The sequence below is a fragment of the Dasypus novemcinctus genome, chromosome 21, assembly GCF_030445035.2.
Source record: "Dasypus novemcinctus isolate mDasNov1 chromosome 21, mDasNov1.1.hap2, whole genome shotgun sequence".
NCBI lineage: Eukaryota > Metazoa > Chordata > Mammalia > Cingulata > Dasypodidae > Dasypus > Dasypus novemcinctus.
Genome location: NC_080693.1, coordinates 5,347,908 through 5,375,201, shown reverse-complemented (window position 1 = coordinate 5,375,201; position 27,294 = coordinate 5,347,908). Strand labels below are relative to the sequence as shown.

Below are 27,294 nucleotides of genomic sequence, written 5' to 3'. Positions count from 1 at the left end.
GAAAATGTATTAAGAATCTCAAGATGGCAACAAGCATTAAACCATGCACAACGTCCCATGTGACTGCAGAAGTCACATGTTTTCTGATGCTCAAACACTATGCTGGATGCCAAGAAAAGCATGATTCTTCCCTCCTAAGACAAGCATAGGGCTCTCAGTTTTCAGTAACTGGACATTCTATCTTTCCTACCAGCCCTTATCCTGGGATGCAAGTGGCTGGTACAAAGGACATATTGCCCAAATTGTCTTCTTTCTCTCTTTTTCCCTCCACATAAACAAACATGGGTACTCCATCAAGTCTGGGAGTGTGCCAGCCTGCCTCTTTTCTATTCTCAATATTTTGTTCAAAGGGAAGAAAATTCTTTAAGTCCTGAGACCTTTAGAGCTTAGACTTTTAAACAAAGCAAAACATAAGATGAGCAGCCTATGATAACTCAAAGCCCTTTTCCTTCAATACTTTTCTGTCATTTGCTTTAAAAACCTGTTTTGAAATTCAGAAGCACTGTTTTGGTCCATTTTCTCTTTTTTGACTATGGCATCCCTTTCCGGAGTAAGTAAGTATATAAAGGCCAGATGCTAAAACAACTGCAAAAGAGCCAATGGGTAAGATAAATGGGGAATAACATAGGTTCTTAATTTACTGATGAGAGGGTTAAGTATGTTGCCCAAGGTCATGCAACTAATTAAGTGGCAGAGGTGGGATTTCAGTTTAAGTGGTTTAGTTCCAGAGTATGGAATCTGAGTCATAATGATCTACTGCTTCTTTTAGAAAGCTCTAAGAAATGACAGCTTCATTACTGATTATAATGTAAAGTAGCAATAACAAGAATCTTCATTATTTATTGTGATGATAAAGTAGCAGAAACAAAAGAATATCCAGATCATTAAAACAAATATATTTAAGGTACAAGAAAGAAAAATTTGTTTAGCATGACATTTATTAGCTCATCATCTTTAACAAAAGATTAATACTAAAACAATAATGGAAAGCAGTTACTAATAATTGATTATATGTTTTCTCTCATTTGTATTTTTTTTTAAAGAAGTTGGGAGTTTACAAAAGAAACATGTGTAACATACAGGATTCCCATACAGCACCTGGGGCAGTTTGATATTTTTTATGAATTCCAGAAAGGGATATTCATTGTTTGTAAACTGGCTTTTTGCTCTTGGCATGATACTCTTTGACTGACTTAAATTCAAAGACTTTGCATTTACTTGATTAAATCAAGATTAGCACTTTGATTTGACTACATCATTCGGGTGTGCAGGGTTGAGTTCCCCACTGCCTTGGGGGGCTGATAAAACAGACTCTCAGACAAAGGCAGTCACACAGAGAATATACACAGAGGGAGAGAGACAGCTCCATAGACATGGCAGAGGCCCTGGGATGAGAGGAGATGTTCCCTTGATAGTAAACAGCTGACCTTGTGAAGAGACTAGAACTGAGCCTGGAAAGAAATGAGCCCTGAAGAGAGATGAGCCTTATGCCAGCCTATGCTAAGATCAGAAGAAGCTGGACCCATGGAGTCTTAAGAGGAAAGAGGAAGGCTGAACTCTGAAGAGATCAGCAGCCATCTTGTTCAACATGTAGTAACAGACATTTGGTGAGAAAATATCACTTAGGGTACCTTGAGTTGGACTCCTTAGGGCCCTGTAACTATAAGCTTCTACCCCAAATAAATACACTTTACAAGAGCCAGAATATTTCTGGTACTTTGCATCAGCACCCCTTTGGGTAATACTATCCTACCACAAACATCCTGCATTATTGTGGAACTTTTGTTATAATTGATGAAATAACATTCAAATATTACTACTAAGTATGGTCTAAAGCTTGCATTAGGTGTAGTTTATGGAGAAAAATTTCTCCATAAACCATCGTGTTATTAGCACCGTGTATTTGTATTATACCTTTGCTATAATTCACGTAAGAATGTTCTCATATTCGTATTGTTAACAAAAATCCACCATCCACCACAGGGTTCACTATTAAACTGCCCCATGTCTTGTGAAACCGATTACTCCTCCTGATATTTTGAAGCCAAACTCAAATGCCACTATCTTCTTGACAAATTCAAAAAACATTTTAGCCTCCACGGTTCCACCTATACTACACTGCATTTATTAGCTGTTGTGTAGAATTTTGCACTTGATTGACTGCCAACAATGTATTTTCTTCCCAAAATGTAACAATAGAATAATTGTTTTAAAGACATTTTTATTTATAACCTTTTATTGTGGGACTGGATTCAATTCTAGAGAGAACATTCTATTGTATTTATTCACTAATCATTCATCAGAAATATAATCAATTAAACAAGGTTGGAAACTAGTAAAATACTACCATTTAAAATGGACAGTTAAATATTATGTAATGTTTTTTCTTCCAGTCTTCCTTTCCTATACCCCGTGTGTGTGTTCATTGACTGGGTTTGTTGTCCATGTTTACACTCCCCATGGCTAAGGGGAAGTGTGGGGTTAGCATTTAGACTCTAACTCAGCTGTAAAACTTGAAATAAGGACTGTGGGCACCAGGCTGGTCATGAAGTGGTAACTTGAGTTCTTTCGGTCACTGTCCCTTGGTTGTGGAGCTACAGGATTTGAACATTTCTAAAGCTCATGTTGATGATGTTATCAAATACGCTAAAATATATCCCTGATACTTATCTGGTTGGGGCCAGGTTGGAGGATTTACTACAGTAAACACCTCTCAGAATCTCTGAACTGACCACAAGAATGGGGGCTTTCTCTGTGTGGTACTATGTCGAGGCCATAGTGGGTAAAGGCATTTGTCACCTCTTTGTCTAATGACACCACTGATACTACTTACAATGAGGAGTAGGGATTGGGGTCTCTACAGTTTGGATACTTCCAGGAATATAAATGGAGGTTCAGCCTCCCTTGCATGGTGTACACTGACCACATGGCTGAGCAGTGAATGAATATAGTGACTTGGGGCATCAGCATTGGGGCTGCATGCCTGATTTCACAGAGGCTCCTATACGTAGGAGCTTGAAATTCTAGGCTATTCATCTCTGCACCACAGTTTTTCCACCCAAGGTGTGGAAATATTAAACAAAGCACTAGTGCTGTAGTTCTGCCGAATGACTGAATAAATATATGTAAAGTGTTCAGTTATGAAAGGATAATTTTGGGATAGTTGAAAATGATAATTGTACTACTTATTGGGGAAATACCTCATAGGGAAACACACTCACCCTCACCCAACCTTCACAATCACAACCTATTCTTAAATGCGGTTCCCACTCAACTGCCATATGCAAACCCACACCACCTAAAGGGAACACAGCTGTCTACAAGGACTGTAGAACATAGCCGTTTTCCTTTACCTAGAACATAAACAGTGCCCATAACTCATTCCCATCTGGAAAGTGGTTTTAGGGTTCCCACACCACAGGAAGCACAAAAGCCTGGGTTTTAATCATAGCTTCATTCTCAATAAATGAGTGGTTCCACAATATATACCGTTTTTTCTTGTTCCCGAGGCCACCTACAATTAGGCAAAAAACAAGCAAAAAACCCACAGTACTCTGAGGGCTCGACCATGCCATATAGTGTTTGCACCGGCTTTTGTTCTCTGTATACCTTTAGAAAAGCAAATGGGAATCAGGTCAAGTCAGTCTCCATAAATAGTTGCAGCAGGTGTGTGCAATGGCACAAGCTTTTCCTGAGCGATGCTTCTGTCAAGTATACTTAGGTTGAGAATTTAGGTTGGGTGTTGAAATATTTTTAATCCTAGGAGGAAAAACTGCCTGTGAGGAAAAGTCACTGTACTGAACACTTGGTTGCTGCCACCCTCTTGAATCCAGGGTCAGTTAATTATAGGTTCCCATTGACGTCTCCCCCAAACAAAGGAATCCTACATCATCTATAATTACATGGTCAGATTTTCATGTCTGAACTCATTTGAAAAATAATAAAGTGACAATTTTGGCTCAGACAAAGAAAGGCAACCTTACCTTGGAATTAGATGGGACCTCCTCCTCCTTCCTATCACTAGGAATCTCCTCCACCAGGTCCTCAGGGAGAGCTAGAAGGATAGAGTAACTGTCAGTACATTGGGATGTTCCTCTTGGGTTACTAAGGGAGCTGCACATGATGTGGTAACAGGCAAGAGAGCAAGGGGGTAGATGGATAGTAAGCCTGGAATGATCAGTTGCTGGACCAACCTCCTGGGTGGAAGGATTGTAAAGAGGAGGAGCAGAAAACAAATGAGAAATAAGTTTCTTTGGTTGTGTATGTAAAGGCATCCCATTGTAACATGAAATGATCTATAAATGGTACTAAAACGGACACTATGATTCATTGACAGAGTCCCATCACTCCTCCTGACCATTTTGTGACTGTCCTGTTGAACTTTCCAAGATCATTTCAAATTCCACACATTCAAAGTGTTGCTGCTAGAATTCTCATCTCTTATGAAGTATTTTTCTCTTTATAATAAGCAAACTTTTATTGGTGGACTGGATTTAATTCTAGGCAAAGCATTCTATTGTATTAAATCATTAGTCCTTATAAAGATAATTACAGTGGTTTTGATAATACTGATACCCTGCCATTTAAAAATAAGCAATTGTGACATAATATTTTCCCTCCATCTTCCTTTTCTTTATCACTTATGCACATTTGTTGAGTGCTGTGACACTCCGTGCTCACACTAACCAGCCATAGTGGGCCAGTTCATGAGGAGGGAGGCACAGGTTGAGCATGGAGGCTCTATACCAACTCTACAAGAGAGTTGCAAGAAGGGCAATGGAAAGTAGGCTAATGACTAAGTGGGACTTTACGATCTTATTGGTTATTGTCCCTTGAGTGTGTAGCTTAGATTTGATCATTTGAAGGTAATAAAGTTACCAAATAGATGAAAACAAGTCCCTGATTATTATCTTGTTGGGCCAGGTACTTAGCAGTGACCCAGCACTGGCAAAGATTGACAGGCTTGTCCTCAGATGTCTCCCAATTCTGAGAATCTGTGAGCTTGACAGAAACATGAGGACTTCTGTTGCTTTTGACACAAACAGCTATGTCTAAGTATCTAGTAAAATGCCCCTAATGGTAGCCTGGGTTATGTGACCCTCAGGCTTCCTGATATATAAGATGAGTGTTTAGGAGCCCTGTAGGCAAATGGCTATACATGGATGATGGGAATCCTTTGCATGGCCACTAATGAATCATGTCTGTGAGCTAAGTGAGAGTGGGTTATTCAGAGTATCAGCATATGGGCCTCATGCCTGTGTTCTCATTTTCACTCTACCTCTTAGAAACTCGAGATCTTAGGTTATTAATCTGTGCCCCTCAGTCTGCATGTAAGAGGTGGGGAGAGTAAACATAACCAGAATTTTGTGGTAAAGATTTTATGAGTGAATATATGCTACATGTGCAATATTAATGGTTTGGTTTTTGAGAAAGTTTGCAATGGCAAATGTACAGGGTGAGTTGGGCACATCTCTTGGGAAAGCAAACACTGACATCCCACAGTCACCCATTCACAATGACGCCACATAGGCTCACTCACTAACCCCTGTACACACAAATCCGTGCCACCTAAAGGGAACACAGCTGCTTTCAGGACTTTAGAGCATGCCCCATAATTCTTCCCTTTGAAAATCACTTTTTTAACCACACCCCAATCCTCATTCCTCCCAATAACTAGAACCACTATCACTGCAGACAAATCCACTATTGATACACTGGTATCTTATCTTCCATGTTTTTCCAGATATCAGTAATTCTAGATACATACCATTTCACTTATTCCTAGAGCCACCTGCAATTAGAGAAAAATCTATGAGTATTACATCATGCTATACCCTGTTTGAACAGGACTTTTGCTTGCTTGATACCATTAGAAAAGCAGATAGGAAACAGTGGTGAAGGCAAAGCCCCACAAGAAAGTATAGCAGGACACATCTATTAAGGCACAAGCTTTTCCTAGAAAGTCTCTCAGGTCCATTTTGGTATGTGATTACAAATTCTTACTCCAAGCAATAAAATAAAAATTGCAGCTGAGGAAAAGGACCTTTACCACATAGTTTATAATCTACTCCTGCCATTTCTAGATACCCTGTTGAATCATGGATCAGTTGGAACATGCTCCCATGAAACACTCTGCATTCCTAAAAAACTGTATATACCATCTATAATGCATACTATTAGGCATCCTTACCTGAAATCAGTTGCAAAAGATAGAATACAAAAAGCGACCCCTCTCCCTTAGACAAAGAATAGCATCCTCACCTTGGCATTGGGTGAGGCTTCCTCATCCTCTCGGTCCTTGGAAGCACCACCTTCAGTTGTTCCTGGGGAGCCAGGAGGATACAGAGTAATTCTCAGTATATTGGTGTGTTACATGTAAGTTTCTCAGGGAGGATTCTAGTCTTGGGCAAGATACTAAAGGGTGTAGAGTTTGTAGTGTAAGAAGCCTAGTATGACCTGCTGTAGGGGCTATCTTCTGTACTGAAAGCAGGTTGGCCAGGAGTGTAGCAGGGAAGAAGGAGGAATCAAAATCCTTAGCTTTGTAGCTATTGGCAATCTATAACAACTGACCGTAGCCTATAAATAATACTAAATATATATATATATATATATATATATATATATATAAATATATATAATTCATTGATAGTCCCCAAATACCTCCTGATTATTCCATATTTAGCCTAAGTTGCCAGGATCATGGGACATCTCCAGACAAATTCAACCTCCATGGATATACATATACTGACAAGGCATTTACTATATGTTCTTAGGAATTTCTACTTGATTAGAAGCAACCTTTCCGTGGACTACATTGAATCCTGGGCAAGTCATTCTATTGCATCTATTCACTAGTGCTTTGTTGTAAAGGTAATTGTAGATTTGAATATACTGAGATAATTCGATAATCATTACTTATTTATCATACAATTTTCCTTCCAGTCTTCCTTTTCTGTGCCACGTGTGTGTATTCATTGCATGAGTGGCTCTCCATCATTGCCGTTTCAACACTGTGACAGTCATTATGGAGGGACACATGGATTTAGTGTTGGCTCCCTCTAAGCCAGATCTCCAAGAGCATTTCAACAAGGGTGTTGAACACCAGGTTAAGAATGTATTGAAAGCCAAGTGTCTTTGGGTTCTATTTTATCAAGGACTCATAAAACTTGAGCATCTATAGGGTCCATTATGGTGATGATATCAAATGCAGTAAATTGTCTTCCATTGTCTATCTGCTTTGAGCGACCTGCTGAGCTGACACCTCAGCTCTGGCAGGGTTGACCAAGTCAGCATCACAACAGAGGATTTTGGGGTGATCAGAAGCATGTGGGCTTTCTATGTGTTTTTGACACTAATAACTATATCAAAGTCTGTGAAAATCTGCACAACCTGCTGCCCTAGGCTGTGTGACTACTGAGGCTATCTTAAAATGGTGGGCAGTTTGGTTTCTCTGTCAACTCAGGTAATTCCAAGACATAGGGAGATGCTAGAACTCCTTTGTCTGATGTCTACTGATCCAATGGCTAAATCATGCAATGTGTTTGAGAAAGTTGACACTGGCAATTCTCTGCATAAGTGGGACATAACTCTTCGGGGAATTGCACATGATAATCCTATAGTTACCTAAAGGGAACACAGTTTCTACTGGGGACTTTAGAAACAAGGGCAGAATACCTTAACAAAAAACCTTTCATCATACCCCCAATCCTGTGAAACTCCCATGGCTGAGTATAAAGCGCAGGTCTATAGCTTAGAGCATCAGCACTGGGGCCAAAAGCCTAGGTTCACATTGAGGCCCTTCCCCTGAGGAGCAGACAGCTCAGGCTGTTGTTCATTTCTGCAACTCAGTTTCTCCACCTGTGTTGTGGGGATAAAAAGCACACCCTAGGTGCAGCTGGATGAAGTGAATGTGCATAAAATGTTCAGTGGTGATAGGGTTTATTTGAGAAAGTTGAGAAAGTTGGCCCTAGCAATTTTCCTTTGTAAATGGTACATATCACACGGTTTAATGCACACAGACTCAAAATCAGACCCCAGAGACTCACACGTGGACTCCCATTAGCCCCTGTACACTAAAATCTCTACCACCTCAAGAGAACACAGCTGCTACTTGGAACTGTAGAAACAAGGACAGAACACCCTAATGAAAGCCTTTCATCACACCCCAACCCTCATTTCTCAATGAAACTAGGATCAGGCTGGGTCCACAGCCTAAAGCTTGGAGGAAACTCCCTATTTTATTTTGATTTTTCCCACAACAGTTGCATGAACCAGAATAACTACCATTTTTGTTGTCTCTTGAGTTCACCTGCAGTTGCAGAAAGTGAGTAATGAAAATCAGACTACACACTATTGTTTTTTTCTCAGATCTCTGTGATTTTATAAAAACAAATGGGACACAGTGATAAAATCAAAGACCCCATGAATACATATGGTGGGCTCCTATGGGAAAGGCTCAAACTTTAACTGGGGGCTTTGTCTCTCAAGTCCATTTTGGCAGGAATTACAGAAGTCTTAATCCAAGTAAGAAAAGTGGTGCTGAGGCAAAAGCCTCCAACTCTATGGGTTATGACCTGGTGTTGCCATTTTTAATGCCTTCTTTTATCAGTGATCTATTAGTAGAAATCCCTCTGCAAATATTCCTTCCCCCAAACAGCACCCATTATCTGTAATGTACATCATCATATATTAAGATCTATGCTTAGTTGAAAAAGCATAAATCTGAGAAAGGAACATTTCTATCTTAAACGAAAACGTGACTACCTCAGCATTAGATGGGGCCTCCTCATCTGCCACGTCACTAGGAGCCTCCTCCACCATGTCTTCCAGGAGCTCTAGTGGGATATAGAATAACAATACATTGGGGGAGCAGCTCATGCATTAGTCAGGGACATTTGCTTTATTAAGTCAACAGGCTCCAATGTATGGAGCTGGTTGGTTAGCGAGCATAGACTCGCACTATTTGGCCTTCCTTGGCAGAAGAAAGACTAAGTTGAGGAACAGGAAAGCAAACAGAAACAGAGTCCTTGGCTTTGTAGCTAAAGACAATCTAAATTAATGTGAAATAGTTCATCTATAAATGATAGAAATTTATAGCCTATGATTCAACACTTTTCTGCCCATTTTGAAGCCCATGTTATTTTGTGTTTTTAATAGCAACCGTTTTAGTGATGTGAAAAGGTATCTCATTATGGTTTCCTTTTCTTTTAAGGTTTATTTTTTATTTACTTCTCTCCACATCCCCTCCCCCCTCCCCACTGTCTGTTCTCTGCGTCCATTCACTTTGTGTTCTTCTGAGTCTGCTCACATTCTTGTCAGCGGCACAGGGATCTGTGTCTTTTTGTTGCATCATCTTGCTGTGTCAGCTCTCTGTGTGTGTGGTTCCACTCCTGGGCAGGCTGTGCTTTTTTCACATGATGCAGCTCTCCTCTTGGGATGCACAGCTTGTACTTGGGGTTCCCCTATGTGGGGGACAACCCTGTGTGGCACAGCACTCCTTGAGCGTGTCAGCACTCTGCGTGGGCCAACTCACCACACAGGTCAGGAGCCCCTGGGTTTGAACCCTGAACATCCTATATAGTAGGCAGGTGCTCTATCGGTTGAGCCAAATCCTCTTTCCTCATTGTAGTTTCAATTTGCATTTTCCTAAAGGCGTTCAGCATCTTTTCAAGATCCTTCTGGCCCTGTGTATATCTTCTTTGGAGAGTCATCTTTTCAAGTCTTTCTCTGATTGTTTGGAGGTTTTTGGTGTTGATTTCATCCCTTTACATTTAACTCCTCTGTTGAGATTTTCTATCTTTTCTACAGTCACAAAGGTTGCTTGAGAGTTTTTAGGAATCTTTCTAGTTCATCTAGGAGTCTACCTTGTTGGCATACAGTCGTTGATAGTGTGCTCTTAAGATCTGTGCCAGTTTAAAGTTTTTTGTGAATCCCAGAAGATCAAGTACTTAAACTAATACATGCCTGTGAGTGTGTGATCCTTTGATTGGACTGTATCAGTGAAGGGTAACACGGATTGGGCCTCCACCCTCTTGCTGGTGTCTTTTATACTATATAGTGAGAAGTGAATCAAAACACAAAGGCAGGTGTCATTTTTAAGCTGCCATGTGAGAGAGACCTGAGGATCTTTAGCTGCCCTAGCTGAAGAAATGTGATACCCAACAGGCTAAGCACAGAATGTAGCTCCAAGATGAAGAGACCAGCCCTGCCATATGCTTCATTGCCCACAGCTAGCTCAAGGGGAATGCAGCCTGGAGGAGAGGGCACACACAGGCCACCGGTTTGCCTTGCTATGTGGCAGGGCTACAGGGTCTGCTAGCAGCCAACTTTGATGAGAAAGCATATCTGATGATGCCTCAGTCTGGACATTTTTGCAGCCTCAGAAGTGTAAGCTTTTACCCTAAGAAATTCTCTTTAGAAAAAGCTGATGCATTTTTGGTATACTGCATTGGCTATCTTTGACAAAGAAGAACAAGATCTTTTTTACTCCTGTGGGATCAGTGGTAATGTTCCCTGCTCATTTCTGAAGTTATTTTTTTACATCCTCTCCCTTTCTTCCTTTGTCTGTCTAGCTAAAGGTTTGTCAACTTTATTGATCTTTCCAAAGAACCAACATCTGGTTTTCTCAATACTTCTCTATTGTTTTTGCATTTTATTCTCTATCTCATTATTATCTAATGTTTGTAATTTCCTCCTGCTAGTTTTGGATTTAGTCTGCTGTTCTTCTGCTAGTTCCTCCTGGTGTGCACTTAGGTCTTTTATTTTTCCTCTTTCTTCTTTTGTAATATAATCATTTAGGGGTATAAATTTCCTTCTCAGTACTGCCTTTGCTACATCCCAAAAGTTTGGTTGTAGTGCATTTGTTGCCATTCATCTCAAAATATTTCCTAATTGCTTTTCTGCATATTTTTTGACTTGTTGGTTTGCCAGATGAGCCGTGGCATATTAGGACCCTCCCTTTAAAAAACATTCCTGCCACAAAGTAACTGGGGGTGAGAATCAAAGCCCCCGAGGATATTCCTGAGCCACAAGAGGGCCCAAATCCTGACCCAACCTCCTGATACTACATTACAAACCTTGACCTAAATGACAGTGTTATTTCCCTTACATGAAGTCCACTGATGGTGTAGATAAACTCCAAACTTGTGGCCTTCCTTCCCTGCATTGTCAGTGCTTCTCTTTCCTGCTGTGAGACCTTCTGGGAGTCAAGTGACTATCTTGAATGACTAGTGGTCTGCATGGCTCACAAGCTGTCTCTAAACTGCAGGCATTCCAGACCAACTACCATGTAACAGATCATCAAAGGATTAGATTCACCTTCCATTGACCAACCTTAGATGACCAGTTGATGATCATCCACTGCAAAAGTCACCTGCTGCATTGGGGATTGTTGGTATTATGTATAAAGTCTGCAGACCCCAATTATCGCCCTGACTACCATCTGCACACCTTCCTGAGGAGTCTAGACTGAGAGTGGGTAGTGAGTACACAAGCACTGAGTATGTATCTTCCCTGCTTGGGCCCTTTTTCACCAAATCGAGTCGACTCAGGAAGCTATTGCTCTGAAATCTGGCAGTCCATATCAATTTTACTGATCACAAGAGATATTAAATGCCTTTCCACACCCTTTTTCAGTTCAGGAACTCACTACAGATCCTATGATTTATTGTACACTGAATAAAGAGACTCTGTGGATGATTTGTTCTTTCACAGTCTTCCACATCCTGTTGATAACTCCAGCCTGCTTGCAGCCTGATCCCTAAACCCCAAGGGAGACAGCCAGTCCTTTTCCTAGAGATAGATTTTGTCCTTCCCTGAGAGTCCCAAAAAAGACATATGGGGGAATTTTGTCCTTCTGTGAAGTGGGAGAATTACATGCCCATACTCAGTGAACACATATTTCCCTCAAGGAATCCCACCAATAACTATATATTTAGGTCAGCCAGATTGCAACCAAAGACCACACCATGTGATACGTTTTAAACCATCACAGTCTCACAAAAGAGAAGGGCTTCACCCATTATTAGCAGAGAGGACAGCAGCAGAGAACAGACAGTGAGTGCCATCCAGAATAGAAGGAAACAGACCAAGGACTCATGCAATATATTGTCTACGGAAGGGCCAGTTCCATTCACAAATCACACAATAATGAAAAGGATATTGAACTCCCATTCTGGGGAGTTCTGCTACATTCTCTAATAGAACAGCAAGAATCCCAGAGTGCTGCAGTGCCTATTAAAGAAAGGCAGAATATTAAGGCAGACCCTTGATATTGGTGACTGTACTTATGAGCCTTTCCTTGTGAAATTGAAACTTATCCTAGTATTATATATTGCCTAAGTGTTACCTCCTGAAAGCCTCCTTCTTGTTTAAATGTGTCTTCTCCCTAAGCCAAACTCAGGATATAAATACACTACCACCCCCTCTCCATGGGACATGACTCACAGGGATGAGCCTCCCTGGCACCAGGGGATTGTTACCAAGCACCAACTAGCAATGCATCTAGAAAAACAGCTTGACCAAAAGGGGGAAATATTAAATACAAACGAGTTTTTATACTTAGAAATTTCAAAGTGAGTTGGGAGGCCATTCCTGTGGTTATGTTTTTGCAACTATTACCAGGATCTCTTTGACTGCCACAGTAAACAGTGCCTCAAATAGTGGGGCTTCTGAGGGCTCTGGAGACATCTAGACACTATAAGGAGGGCAGACAGCCCAGGAATTCCATTCCCTGCCTTATTTTGGTATATATGCTCCACAATGTAACATAGTTATACTCATTCATTGGGTTGTCTACACATGGCTATCCTGCCCCTTTTATTTGATCCTCTAATTAGCACTATACTTGTTAAATATATGTCCCAGAGACTTAAATCATTGGTCCATCCATGGGCCATTTGAGCCCTGAATTTCAGCAGAGTTCCTACGCCTACACTCCAGTTCTTTGGATGAGCCCAGGACAACTAACAGGGAGATGATGATTGAGAACACTCATTACAAGTAACAGAGAGTGCCTGCAATTGCAAGCAAGATAGTTCCATCCATCTGCCCCATGGGATCTAAGCTACCTCTCAGTTAGAAGTAGAGTGGGCATCACCATTCCCAAGTCCTCAATACTGGGGCATGAGCAATGGACTAATGTAGACATTATTATTAGTTTTTCAATTTTTATTTTTATTTTTTTAATTATCTTTTTTAAAGTTAATAGATCACATAAAATATTACCTTAAAAAACATAAGAGGTTCCCATATACCCCACTCCCCACCCCTCAGCCCCATCAATTTTTAAATTATGTGTTTTTATTTTTAAAATTTGTATATTTTGGGGGCATCACCATCCCAAAATCCTCAAGATTGGGGTGTGGACAATGGACTAAAGTAGACATTATTGACGTAGATATAAAAGACTTACTGTTACTCTAGTACTGGAAGAACCCTTATCATTGATATAAAGGCAGTGACCACAAGAGGTTCTGAGGGATGGGAGAGGAATGAATAGGAGTAATGTGAGGGCATTTTCAGGACATTGGAGTTGTCTTGCCTGACAGTGCAATGACAGATACAGGTCATTGGATATTCTGTCTTAATCTACAAAATTGTGCAGGACAGAATGTAGTCTATATTGTAAAGTGTAGTCCATGGTTAATAGCTGTGCTTCAACATGGGTTTGTCAATTTTAACAAATGTAACACAGTAATGAAGGATGTTGATAATGTGTGAAAGTGTCAGAGGGATAGGGAGTGGGGCATATGAGAATCCCTTGGATGTACCACTTTTGTATTCTAAAGCTTCTTTAAGTGTGTGTGTGTGTGTGTGTGTGTGTGTGTGTGTGTGTGTATGTATAATTGTTTTAAAAATGGAAAAACAAAAAATACCCATGGAGGCACTCTCACCATTCCTGCTATCCCCATACTAGTTCAAGATGTGTGGCAAGCAAAGGCAATTTGAGAATAACTGTGGGAGAAAAGGAAGAGGGAAGATGATAAACAGTCATTAGGATGTTATAAAGCTTCTGCTTAAAGAATAACCCCAAGCAGAGTGAAATAATGAAATATGTATCTGGAATTTCAGATCATGGATTATTGGGAAAGTATTTCACACTATGTACAAATTTTAAGGGCTGGTTAGTTATAAAGGAGCAGAATGTCAACAGCAAAAATAGTGTATTTGGGGAGTCCTGGAGTCAGGCCATCCACAAAAGCAAAAAAGAAAATGACAAAAACAGCAGAATAAAATTGTTATGAACTGTGGAATCTAACCAAAATCATGCAGCAAGAAGGGGAACTTTGAATCAGGTAAGGGAAAGAAAAAAAAAAAAAAAAAGAAACAGGTGAAACTTGTCAGAGATTTGGGTTATTTTCCTTTACCCTGGTCCCATTCTGCTCACCGCCTTGGTATGGCTTTGAAGACAACAGCCTGCATTTCTGTTACAATAATCTATACCAGAGGGAGCAGAAAGGACCTTATTCACAGAGGCTTCTGGTTGACTGTTTTACTTGGATGGCAAATCCATGGAGGTCCTTCTGCAAGGACCTGCGTATATTTCACCTAAGGGAACTCTCAGTGCTCAGGCAGTTACCCGGGAGGTATTCACCCAAAACATTTAAGACAAATAGACTGGTTGATGCCACATGGCTCACAGGAATACATTGGTGCAGCAAAAACACTGAGACAAATATTTTGGAGGAAGGCTGAGGAATGAGGTGCTTTGGCTAATAAGATCTTTGAAAAGCTGCAATATATTCCTGGCTATGTACAAACTATGTATAAGAAGGATTGGGTGCATGTATAAAAAGGACCTGAGAACAACCTAAGCACTCATTTCTGGTTTACTATTAAGATTTGTACAAACAGGACATGTGGAGTTGTGAAGTCATAAACTGAGTGTTGAAGCCATGTTGCAGTGTAAACATACAACATATCTGCAAGGACTTTTAAATTTATTGTTGGTTTTAGGCATATGTGGAAATTTCTGTCCATTCACAGTCTGGCCAGTAAGCTACCGGGACAAGAGATTTTAGTGACTATCCATGACAAATTGTACTGACTTCACACAATTAGTGCCAAGAAGTGACCAAACAAAGAAAAACAACAAGCAGTCACAACAAACCCTGGATTCAGGAAAATCTAATTTCCAGACTGGCCACCTTAAAATATTCAAAAGATCCAGTTTTATGGGCATGGAGTGTACCAAGAGCAAATGTCCCACACACAAGAGAAAAGACAATTAATAGAAAATATCCTTCAGTTGAAAATATCCTTCAGTTATAAAACAAAGTTATAAATGACAGATTTTTAATATGCTCAATGATGAAAGGAGAATATGAGGATGATGTCTCAGTAAACAGAGAATATCAGTAAAGAGGTAAAAGTGTAAAATCAACTGAAATAGAAATTCTGGGGCTGAAAAGTACAATCACCGATATGAGAACTTCTCTAGAGGTTGTCAACATTTGTCTCCCTGACTGAAGACCTGAACCACTCTTTGAGCAGCCTGGTATATACACCTTCCGCAATCCTTCTTCAACTAAATTGTGTCCATTCTGTAAGATGTGTCAATGAGACTTTCTCTTTTTCATGTGAATTTTACTGGTCACTATGTTGAGTAAATCGTCATACCCTTGTTCATGCTTAACTCAATGTAGATCCTACGATTTAGGGTATATAGAGGAGGGGACATGGTGAATTATTTATTCTTCCAGAGAGCACTCTTTCCTTCTGAGAACCCAAGACTGCACCCAGCCTAAATGAAAATTCCCCAAAGGAAAGACACAGTAGTGTTCTCAGAGATATTCTACATCTTTGCCTCTGAGTTCCCATAGAATTTCAGGAAAATGATGGCAGTCCATTAAGAGGGAGAATTAGAAACCCTTTTTCTGTGAACCCCAATATTCCTCAGAGTATCCCAGAAGTTCCTACATATCTAAAGCAGCCAGATCATAACAAAGCCCTCCTCCTGTTCTATAAATTAATCAATCCCAATCTCACCATAAAGTTGTTTGTTTTGCATAGTCTAGCCACTTGCTGATGTCATGTAAATTGGAGCATCTGTTTTTCCATTTCTGTAAAAAAAAAAAAAAAAGTCGGTTGGGATGTTTATAACTATAACACCAAACCTGTAGTTCCCTGTGGGTAGTATTGGTATTAGAACGATATTTAGTCTTACCATCCATGAACAATGGATGTCTTGCCATTTGTTTAAGTCTTCTTCAGTTTCATTCAGGTATGACTGCTCCTGTTCAAGTGCTTTACGCTTTCAATAAATTAATTCCTAGATATTTTATTCGTTAGAGGGTAATGGAATGGATTTTTTAAAAAATTCTGTCTCGGACTTTTTTTTACCGTACTGTATAAGCAGAACTGACTTTTGTGTGTATATCTCATACAATGCAAGTTTGCTTAATGTCTGTATTTGTTCCAGTAGTATTTTTGTGGGTTCTTTGGGAATATCTACCTAAAGATTATGTCATCCGTGTATCAGGATAGCTTCCTTCTTCAGTTCCGTTTTTCTTGCCCAATTCCTCTGGCTAGAATTTCCAGTACACTGCTGCATAGCAGTGATGAAAGTGAGCAAATGTATCTTGTCATGGCAAAACGTTCAGTATTTCACAGTTGAATATAATGTTCGCAGTGGATTATATAGACGCAGCTGTGAAGAGAATGGAATGACCCTCCACAAATGACCCTCCACTCAGTGAGCAGCAGAAAGTCCCTAGTTTATAGGAAGGCTGTGAGTGCACTTCAGAAATCCTGGAATGTGAGTTAATTGTAGGAGACCTACATTTTTATGGTTTTGAAGAATGTAATTCTTAATAATGTACAAGTGTCCCACTTTCATAATAAGATCATGGTAGAATATGTCTGAAATGTCTTATATGTATTCTTAAATTTTAAAATTCAGTAAACCATATTAAGTGAATTTTTCCTTTCTAGATGTTATTTATAAAACATTACTTTTAATGGAGGAGAGACAAGTATTAAGGACATCCTTGGAGACCATGGGAAATAGAACTATTACATTGGGGGATGCTGATGTATGTGTCTGATGATAAGTATATGGCCATATGGTGGTAATATTGCAGACCTGATATGAATGACAGTGAACCTATGTCATTGTGACTCTAAAGCAACAGCATTTTTTAAAAAATTCACTGACTATGAACTGCCATTGCCAACACCAAATATGTATGAATATTGATTTAAAACTGGGGAGGAAATTAATAATTCTGAATTCAAATGACTCAAATACAAAGTATAAAAACAAAGAAATTTCCATGTAAAATAAATATAAGCAACTAAAATCTAAATGATTATAGAAATAAAACACAGATACATAGGCAAATATAATTCAGAAAGGAAATACAACAGAAGATATCTAATATAAAATCCCTTACAGATAAATAATTTTCAATCTATATGGACATTTATAGAAAACGACTAGATTTTGGCAATGTGGTAATAGATGTTTCACTTCAAGTAAAGAGTATATATGAAAAGGAATATTCACTAGTCAGATGAAGAAAGAAAAGGATAGGTGCAATAGAGGTGATGAGAGTAAAGTCCCATGTTTAAGAGAGGTAGAATTGAAGCCTCTGGAAATACCAGGAAGAAAGATTTTGTACTTTAAAAAATTTCATAAAAAATCTAGGAAGACGCACTTATCTCTGTTCCTGGGAAAGCTAATTTGAATTGCACTTCTATAATTTTTTTCTAATTACATGAATACGAAGAAAAAAAATCACATTATTTTTATGTAACAAAGTAATTTAGGGAGAAACGGAATACAGAGTAACCACAACAAATGCATGAAAGACCGTCTTCATTATGTATATTATGTCCTGAAAAACGCTTTCACAGAAGTAGATAAAAGGCATTTAGAAAATGAGACAATACATGATGTCATAAATTAAAAATAGAAAATCAAAAAACAATTGGGATGACATCAGAAAATAAGAAAAATATCAGTTCAAAATTGAAATGTAATGCATAATAAATAGAATGACCAGAAATGGTTAAGTAGAAAGCAAAAGGAAAAGCAGATAGTGTTGAAAAGAAATTTTGTGGAGAATGTAAAAGATTTGGGGGAAAAAAGGAAAAGAATGAAGAATGGCATAGTTGGTGTAATATCTGAACACTGCAGTGTCTGAGCCAGAAATCCAAAGCAAAGACTTGAAAGAAATGCTAAAAATTACAATTTGTTTTTTTCTCTGGAAGGAAATTCATTGAAGCTGCGTGTCAGAAGTGCATGCTGTGCACTGACTGACTCGGAAGGACTAAAAGCAAGGGATATTCTAGGAAAATTAATCAGGTTAACAAAAATGTGAAAACATTTACACTCATATTATGTGAAGGAATTAGAATCTCATCAGTGTTTTGGAGAACAAGATTTTGTGCCAGATGCAAATGGGGTAACATTTGTGGAATGAAATGCGAATCATGGTTTTATACACAGCAACACTGAAAAATGTAAGTGAAAAAGGCCCTGAAATTCAAGTTATCCTGCTAGACCAAGATGAGTATTTTTGGCATGACCCATTCCAGGTGACTGAAAATAGTTCAGTAAATGCAATTTCAAAAACCCATTGACAGGAGGACTTATGATAAGCTGTCAGTTTCCAGTTATTTTTTCAACTAACACTCAATGATTAAGATTCCATGAGTGAGTGTATCACCTTGGTGGGAGCCAATACAGAGACCAGATATTATAATTCATATAGCTCTAATATTGTTTAGGGTACTTATCAGTATATTTCTTTACTTATTACGTAAAGAATAAGAAATGTAAGTAGCAAAGGTACAAAAACTGTTTAATATGACATAAAATTAAAAGTAAAACCTATTTCTAAGACTTCATCTAAGTCTTTGGATTAAAAACTAAAGTGCCACTTAGTTGTTCATTCACAATGGAGTAGAAGGGTGAGCACATAAGTGTCTCCAAGTGCCATAAGATCTCCAGTTCTACTCAGCTTCAGGCTGAGGCCTCCAGCTCAGCATCCTTGTAGCAGTCAGTTGTAGGATCTGCAACACAAATACGGGATCTGGAATCACTGGGGAGGTACAGAGGTGGTAGGAGCTTAGGTTTCCCTGAGGTGGTTTGCAGGACTCAAAAGTTACCTCAGACCAACCCCGGAGAGGTGATCTTCGGTCCATGATATCCCAGGAGCCAGATCCAGAGGGACTGAATTCCTACTGCTGCTGTCTGCAGAAGGTGCTGTCTACGACTAAGAGTGTCTCTAAATTTCCAGGCAAAGGGCTGTGACCTGATTGCTAGATTGGGCACCTTTCAAGTGAATGTCCTCTGAAGAACAAAACTGATGCAGAGGAAAAGGTGGGCTCAAGTCCTCTAGAAAGAAAAGGCAGAGTCCCATCTCCCTGGGGCAGGCGAGGGGCAGGAATTCTGAAGGGAGAGGCATGGAAGTGATAACCTTGCTCCCTCCACCCTGGTCCTCAACAGCATCCAGTGGTGAAAGCCTCAGATCAAAAAGGGACAGATTCTTGGAGCGCTTTCCCTATTTAACAGTTTCATTCTAAATCAAACACTGAGCTTACTGTGCAACCCATTTTAATATAAAGTGACTGTGATGCCAAAATCATATATTTTCTTACATTAAGATATTCCAACATGTATTACAAAACACTCATCATAATCTAATAAGAGTTATTACTTAAATGCTATAAAATAAATAAGGAGACTTAAGTAACATGCAATCCTCTCTGATTTTCTCATTCCTAGCAAGCCCTGCAGGGAGATTTCCTTTGTGCTTTGTGTTTGTTTGAATTCTACATACATGAATAAATTGTAAAGAAGTACAGCCTGAGAAAATGAGTGTGAGCTGAAGTGGGATGTGGAAGGAAACTACAGAGGTTTAGAACCCCAGGGCTTGGGCAGCAGTGACTCAGATCCCACTGAGGTAGAAAACAGGGCCTCAATAGCTACCCTGTTTGCCTGAGAGTGACCCCACTGTTCTGGGTTCTGGATTGAATAATGGGCAGCCATAAACTCATGCTTTCATCCTCACCTGCGCACCTATGGATGCAAAATCATCTGTGAATAGGGTCGTCAGAGATCTTACTAGTGAAGGGGAGGCCAGCCTGCATCTGGGTGACCTTAATCCTATATGCTTGGAGTCCTTCCAAAGAGAGGAAGACTAGACAAATTCAGAGCAGGAGCCCCGGGAGACAGATGAAGACAGATGATCAGTTGATGGAGGCAGAGGTTGAGTTATGTGTTGCTGGCAGCATCAGGGAAAGCATCATCATGCTGACACCTAGATTTCGCATCTAATCTCCTAAACTGAGTGTCAGTTCCTGTGTTTACCTCAGTTAATCACTGCTATCAGATAAAGCAGCCCTGGCAAACTAACACAGGCTAATTCACCCTTTTCCTATGAGAACTGGTGGCACTCTAGGTTACTCCACAGTGTCCACCACACTCAGAAAGAAAGACAGGAGGATTTGGCAGGCCTTAGTGGATTGGGAGGGCAAACTTTGGTCCTGAAGAGGGCTAGAGCCCTCCTACAAATTAAGGAGCTAAGGGAAGGCATAGCTGATCAGCTTTCGGGCTTACGTGGAAAGCACTTCTACTCATGGGGAGAGGTTCTCAGGGCACCCTTCACTTGCCTGTGCTCATGTTCCCCATCAGATTCCTATCTCCGCCTCCATATTCACACACAGTTGCAGGCACTCCAGCAAACTCCTCATGAACGCTGAATTTCCTGAAGTGGCAAAGAAAGTTAGTGCACGTGAACTTGTTTCCCTTCCCTCTTCATCCTACCCACTACTCCACACTAACATGTCTTCTTCCTCTTCTTCCTCTCTTTTTGCATCGTTGATTCCTTCTGTGCATTCTCGGAAAAGAAGGTTGATGTCAACAGACTCCTCCTCCTCAAAGAGTGTAGGCAGCTGCAGGGTAGAGAACACACTTGCTTTTCCAGAGCCATATGTGGAGGAACACGGCAGTGAATGGAGAGTCCATCCCAGAAAAAACTTCCCAGGGGCCAACCCCACATGATGTGGGCCAATGCTTCAGACTTCAGCACAACTTCTTGCCTGGGCCATTCAGGGACACACCAGTTGATGTATGGTGCATAGTAGGGTTGGAAATCCATGCAATGTTAAAATACAGTAGGTGAAGAAGGTGGAGAAACATTTTAAAAACATTGTCAATTGTATAACCTCACCTTCCTGGAGGCTACCAGGACCTTTGAGATGACAATTGTAAAAGGAGAGGAAAAGAGAAGAGCTACAAAGGAATGTTTACAAAGAAGAAACAGGAAGATTTTAAAATTAGGCAAGAAGAGGAAATAAATTACATGCATATTGCCATTCTCTACGTCTGACTCTTCTGAGTCCGAGAAAAACGCCTCTGAGTGTACCATTGCGGTGACCGTGATAGGGTGACCTTGCAAAAGGAAAGGAGAAAGTTAGGGTTCAGGGGAGAATTAGAGCCCCTATTGTCTTTGTCATACTGTGACCTGAGCTTGGCACCCAATTCTGTCTGTATCACTCTCAACTTTCTTTGGGCCTCGATAGCGTCTCCTGTGCCCTGTGTGGTTGACCTAATGTCAACAGGGTCCGTTTACCAGACCTCACATACTATAACTTTGGGGAGGAATGCCCATTTCCTCCTTGTCCTCAAAGAAGGCAGGCATATTCTCTATGTCTCGCTAAGCATGATGTTGATTTCCTTTCCATCATCTTGCCTCAGAACCTCCCTGCCTCTCTTCTCTCTCCCAGTACTGCTTATTTCCTTTATTCTTGACTTCCATTCACATTGTTCTTCCTTATGAGAACATAGGGGAATGATCAAGCGTATCATGCCACCCTCTCCATTCAATGGATTGGCCTATTACCAATTCAACCAACGCCAGATGCAACGCTCAGGATCTGGAGTTGAATCAGATCTTGTGGAAGAGAGCTACCACCAACCCCCAAAATCAAGTGGTTTTTGAAGTGTCTGTTATGGCTTTAGGTGTGAAGCAAACATTCTGTCCTCTCAACATCTCCATAGGTTCCAAAAAAAAAAAAAAAAAAAACCAAAAAACGATTTAGAGAGGATTAACAGGAAATTAGACGTAAAGTAACTTGTCCACATTCCCTTATCTTGCAAGTGTGTTAATAGCCTTGTGTAGAATGTGTGGCCATTTAAATGAATTCAGCCTTCTAGGCTCCATCAAGCCTTCTTAGGCCTGGGTACCTTGGGTGCTTTGAGAAGCCTGTGGAAAGGCACAGGGAGAGAAAGGAATATTGCTTGAGAAACAGGGCATTGCTGACCATAGCACTGAATTCAAAGAGCAGGAGGAAACCTGTGGCCCTGCTGCCAAGAGGCTCTGATTTGGGCATACTCAATTCCAGAGCACCAGCTCAGTAGGACTCTGAGAGCCAGTGTGTGAAACAAGTCAGTGGCCCATTCACACAAGTCCTCAGAAAGCCTGCTGGGCTTTGCAAGCTCTTCTGGGGCAACTAGAATCAAACCATTCTCAGATGTAATTAAATTTAGGTTTCCAAACTACATTGGCATTTTGGATTTGGGTTGGAAGTGCAAAATAGTAGTGAGTTCAAGAATGTGCTTTAGCCACGCCTCTCAAGGACACAGGTACATGCTAAGCCCAGAGAAAATGTTCTTCATGGCTTCCAACCCATGGTTAACCTTTAAAGCAGGATCCACAGTAAGGATGGAACATGAAGAAAGTAAAACTAGATCTAAAATTGCACGGGATGAGGCCCTACTTCTCAAGTGCCATCTGGCACTAGGTAAAAACACTTTGTCCCAGGTCCAGGTGACAACCTGAGAGGTTGTGTCCCAACAGACCCGCTCCATTGAAGTTCAACACTTAAATCCAAACCACAATCTCTTGTATCAGTTACTATGGGAGGCTAAGCAAAGGAAACCAAAGTTTTGTTGTCAGACTGTTGAGAAGACATGAAAAAACTAATCCGTGGGAAGTTAAATGAATTAACACACAGCACACACAAAGCTCACGGTCATTATATCTCCTACTTTTATGTTATTGAAAACGAAAAGATGGAAGCAGGCCCTCATAAGTATTTCCTATACTTTCTAATATCATGCCCCCTTCCATAGACTCGAAGGCACCAGGTATAACTACTGATCTTGGTATCTTCTCCATTGGATCCTTCCTTGAGAATTGTAACCTACCTGGATTGTCGTCGTCGTCATCGCTGCTAGTGGAGTCATACTTGCGGTCCGCAAGCCAGTCTTTAGGAAAACAAAGATCCACAGGACCGTTATTAAGGATTGGGCCACTCCCATCCCTCCCTTCTTCCTTGAGACCTTGCTGGCTACCATAGGAAAACCCAGCTCTCTACCCTGGGTTCTAAGACCTTCCTGGGTCCCTCTGGAGCCTGAGGCCTTAGCAAGAATTTGCAAAGTGCTTGCAAGTGAGGGAGAGGAGGGGAAGGTATCAGCTCTCAACTTCTCACTCCCTTATTTAGCTGGAAAATAGAGCACTGACCTCCAATCTTATCACCCTGAAATTATGACTCTTTGGGCATGCTCTGTCTTAGATGAGTTCAAAGCACAGACCTAGTGCTAGACTCTGGGCTGCTGCCTTGGGGAGCATTTTGTGAGGATGAACATGTTCCCTTCTGCATCATCCCTACCACAGCTGCCAGCACAAATGGGCGTTGGGCTTTAGCAAAACTGCAAAAACTAGAATCTGCTCTAGATGCCCTGGCTGTGTGAACTAAAATGACAAATGTTGACAAATTCGTAGGAGAGCTTTAGAGACTCTGCCAGGCAGAAGGGGCTTGAAGAAAACGTGTGGATTAGGAGTCAAAGCACCTAAAATCTCAAGTTCTTTGGTCTGTATTCATTAAATGTCCAGTTCTGAAGATTTTCTTTCACCTTCTCGAAACTTCCCTGTCTCACATGTTAATGAAGGGACATGTATGTCTGCCTTTCTTTCATCCTGACCATTCAAAATGCTATGAGGTATAAGTAAAGCCTTACAGAGGAGAGATTTATGATTAAGCCAAGACATATTATTACATCCCAGAAAGAAGGGTCCTGTACCACATTTCAGTCCCTGTAGAGCTTCGTGAAAATTGTCTTTGATGTTGATGGATTATTCTTGCGTTATTGCGGTATACTTGACATATTGTAAGCCACACTAATTTAGGACATAATTTGATAATATTTGAAGAGATATTGATGGGATTTTTTACAAAGAAAGTTGACACTAGTCATTGTGCTGTTTGGTGTGTGAAAAATCCAGAAAACACATTAAAGACTCACATTTGTACGCATGCCCATTGAGAATCAAAACATGTATCCTGAGAATCACATCACAAACATACACATGTAAACACACACCACTTTCATGCAGACAAACACATGCCAACTAATCAGTACTCGACTTCTTAAGAAAGACAACCCTAGTTCTTACCTGGAATGTCCATTTCATTCACCACACCCAAATCCTCATTCCCTCAAGGAGGTTGTCATCAGGAACCTCTTTAAACTCAATTGACAAGGAAGGCTCATGTTTTTTAATATCTGGACTTTTTCTCAGCAAGTGTATGACTTCAGAATACTTACCATCGTTGCTTGCTCTTGGGATTGGCTGCAATTTTACAGAGAAGATAATGCCGTAAGAATCAGAACTTAATCTATAGTGATACAAGAGGCTTGTGTCCTCTTGGAGACTTCAGAATACAAGAGGGAAAGAATGAAGTTAAGGAAAACCAAAAGCAGGTGTAAAGCATGAACAGTCCTGGGTGATGCATCTCTCAAGTACATTTTGATTACTAAGTACAAAATTCTTAATTCCAGGTGAAAAAATTTCTGCTAAAGAATGTCCTCCTGCCATATAGTTTATAACCTGATGCTGTCATTTATGATTGCCCCCTTTAAACTGGGATTAGCTCCTAAAAGATGCCCACTGAACACTGACCCACCAAGCATTTGAACCTCTCATCTATATTGTACGTGGTCAAATTTTCATAACTGAATTGGATGAGAAATGAAAGAAACCAAGAATGCAATGGTTCTATCTCAGATAAAGGAAGTCGGCCTTACCTTGGTGGAAGTAAATGGAGTGTGCTCTATGGCCTTGGCACTTTGAAGTTCCTCCAGCAGGCCCTCAGGGGGAGCTAGGAAGACAGAGAGTTAGCATCAGTACATTGGGGTAGTTGCTCTGGGTTCAGTCAAGAAGCATTGCTTGACTTGGACGAGGGATTAGAATAACAAGGAGGCAGGTATTCAGCAAGACTAAGTGAGCTGCTAAGGAGTGGAAGGAGGGCAACAGGGAGGAGCAGTAACACAAAGGGACGCAGTCCTTGGCACTGTGGCTAAAGACGTCCCAAAGCACCATAAAAGGAACCTGCAAAGGTACTAAAAAAGAGGATGTTGTTCAATGACAGTTTCTTACCACTCCTCCTGCCCATTTTGAAGCCCACTGTTATTGTTGAACTTTGAACATTTAAATACACGTAAAGTGTGCAACTATCATGGGATATGAACAAAAAGCCAATCCACCTAAGGGGAACACAACTGCTAAAAGTACTGTACACTGTGGCCATTTTTCTTCCTCTAAAACAGAAGGACCCCTCTATTTCTTATGCCCACATGGAAGGTAAAATCAGGATGCTTTCCACAGTAAAGAAAGCATGAAACTCCTAGTTTAAATCATCTAGATGTTTTTAAAAAAGAAGTAAAGTGAGGCCAAAATACATACCATTTTCACTTACTCCTGAAGCCACCTACAATTAGAGAAATGAAAACACTCTGAGGACTGGAGCAGGCTGTATAGTGTTTGCACAGTTGGGTTACTCTGTTGCTGCCTTTAGAAAACTAGATGGGAAATGGGTTGAGATGAAGGCCCAAAAAGTAATTGTAACAGACACTTGTGGAAAGGCACAGCATTTCCTGTTTTAGCCATCTCTCCCATCTATTGAGGAGGAAACCTAGCCCTATAATGTAGACGGGACTCCTTGAAGTCCCTCTTGAAGCAGAGATGTTAGTAAAGGGTTCCAAATGAACACTCTTCTGACTCAGGAAATTGCAGACATCATCTATAATTATTTGGTCTGATTTTCATATCTGAACTCAATTGGCAAATAAAAGAAAGGAAAAAAACAAAAAACAAAAAAACTTAAAATCAGCAATTTGACATCAGAGAAAGAATGGGTGACCATACCTTGGAATTTGATGGAACCTCCTCATCTTCCCTCTCACTGGGGGACTCATCCAGCAGGTCCTTAGGGGTTCCTGGGAGGACACAGAGTAAATGTCAATACATTGGGTAGTGTTCATGGGTTACTCAGAGACCTACCCTGACACTGCAATGGGCAAGAAAATAGGGACCTGAGGGGTAATAAGTCTGTAAAAATATATTGGTGGGCCATCCTCCTTGGTTGAAGAAGGATGGTAAAGGAGAAGAGGAACAGGGAAAAAAAATGAGAAATGAAGACTTTGTGTCTGTGTACCTAAAGGCATCCAAATTCAACATGATATATTCAATCTAAAAATAGTATTAAACAGATGGTATTACTTACAGAGCTCCATCACTTTTTCTTCCTGTTTTTTATAATAGTTGTGTTTTTATTATTTTCTTTAAGATTTACTTTTTATTTCTCTCCCCTTCCTCCCTACTGCTCCCCCCCCCCCAGTTGTCTGCTTTCTGTGTCCATTCGTTGTGTGTTCTTCTGTGTCCACTTATATTCTTGTCAGCAGCACTGGGAACCTGTGTCTCTTTTTGTTGTGTCATCTTGTTGCGTCAGCTATCCATATTTGTGGAGCCATTCCTGGGCAGGCTGCGCTTTTTTCATGCTGGGCGGCTTTCCTTATAGGGCACACTCCTTGTGTGTGGGGTTTCCCTGTGTGGGGGACAACCCTGCGTGGCACTGCTCTCCTTGTGCGCATCAGCACTGCGTGTGGGCCAGCTCATCGCACGGGTCAGGAGGCCCTGGGTGTGAACCCTGGAACTCCCATGTGGTAGGTGGACACTCTGTCCGTTGAGACAAAATCTGCTTCCCCCTTCCTGTTTTGAATCTAGACAAGTTGTCAATGCCCTTTTGAACTTTCCAAGGTCATTTCCATCTCCACTAATGCAAAGTGCTCCTACTACAATACTAATCTGTTGTATAGTGTTTTATTTATTCATTTATTGGTTGACTGGATTTAATTCTAGACAAGGTATTCTTTTGTATTGAGTCACTAACACGTGTCATAAAGATAATAATAGGGTTTGTCATAATACTCATGGACTACCATTTACAAGTACCCAATGTTCACCATGTGATATTTTCCCTTCATCTTCCTTTTCATTACCA

The 27,294-nt window shown here is 40.5% G+C and overlaps 2 protein-coding genes across 13 annotated transcripts in view; one reads left to right on the top strand and one right to left on the bottom strand.

The window, feature by feature from the left end:
* The window catches only part of LOC131274923 (protein IWS1 homolog), a 116,797-nt gene that overhangs the window by 17,626 nt on the left and 71,877 nt on the right, over window positions 1-27,294 (top strand). The gene's annotated exons all lie outside the window — the stretch shown is intronic.
* Window positions 18,786-27,294, bottom strand: part of LOC131274924 (uncharacterized) — a 101,212-nt gene continuing 92,703 nt past the window's right edge. For all 8 annotated transcript variants that reach the window (XM_071210266.1, XM_071210264.1, XM_071210265.1 and 5 more), the window contains 9 exons: window positions 26,160-26,230; window positions 25,698-25,722; window positions 25,040-25,113; window positions 24,560-24,584; window positions 23,159-23,218; window positions 21,312-21,400; window positions 20,792-20,901; window positions 20,620-20,714; window positions 18,786-19,017 (listed from right to left, as the gene is read on the bottom strand). In XM_071210266.1, coding sequence (XP_071066367.1) covers window positions 18,968-19,017; window positions 20,620-20,714; window positions 20,792-20,901; window positions 21,312-21,400; window positions 23,159-23,218; window positions 24,560-24,584; window positions 25,040-25,113; window positions 25,698-25,722; window positions 26,160-26,230 — 599 coding nt within the window. In that variant the 3' untranslated portion in view covers window positions 18,786-18,967. The remainder of the gene's footprint in view (window positions 19,018-20,619; window positions 20,715-20,791; window positions 20,902-21,311; window positions 21,401-23,158; window positions 23,219-24,559; window positions 24,585-25,039; window positions 25,114-25,697; window positions 25,723-26,159; window positions 26,231-27,294) is intronic.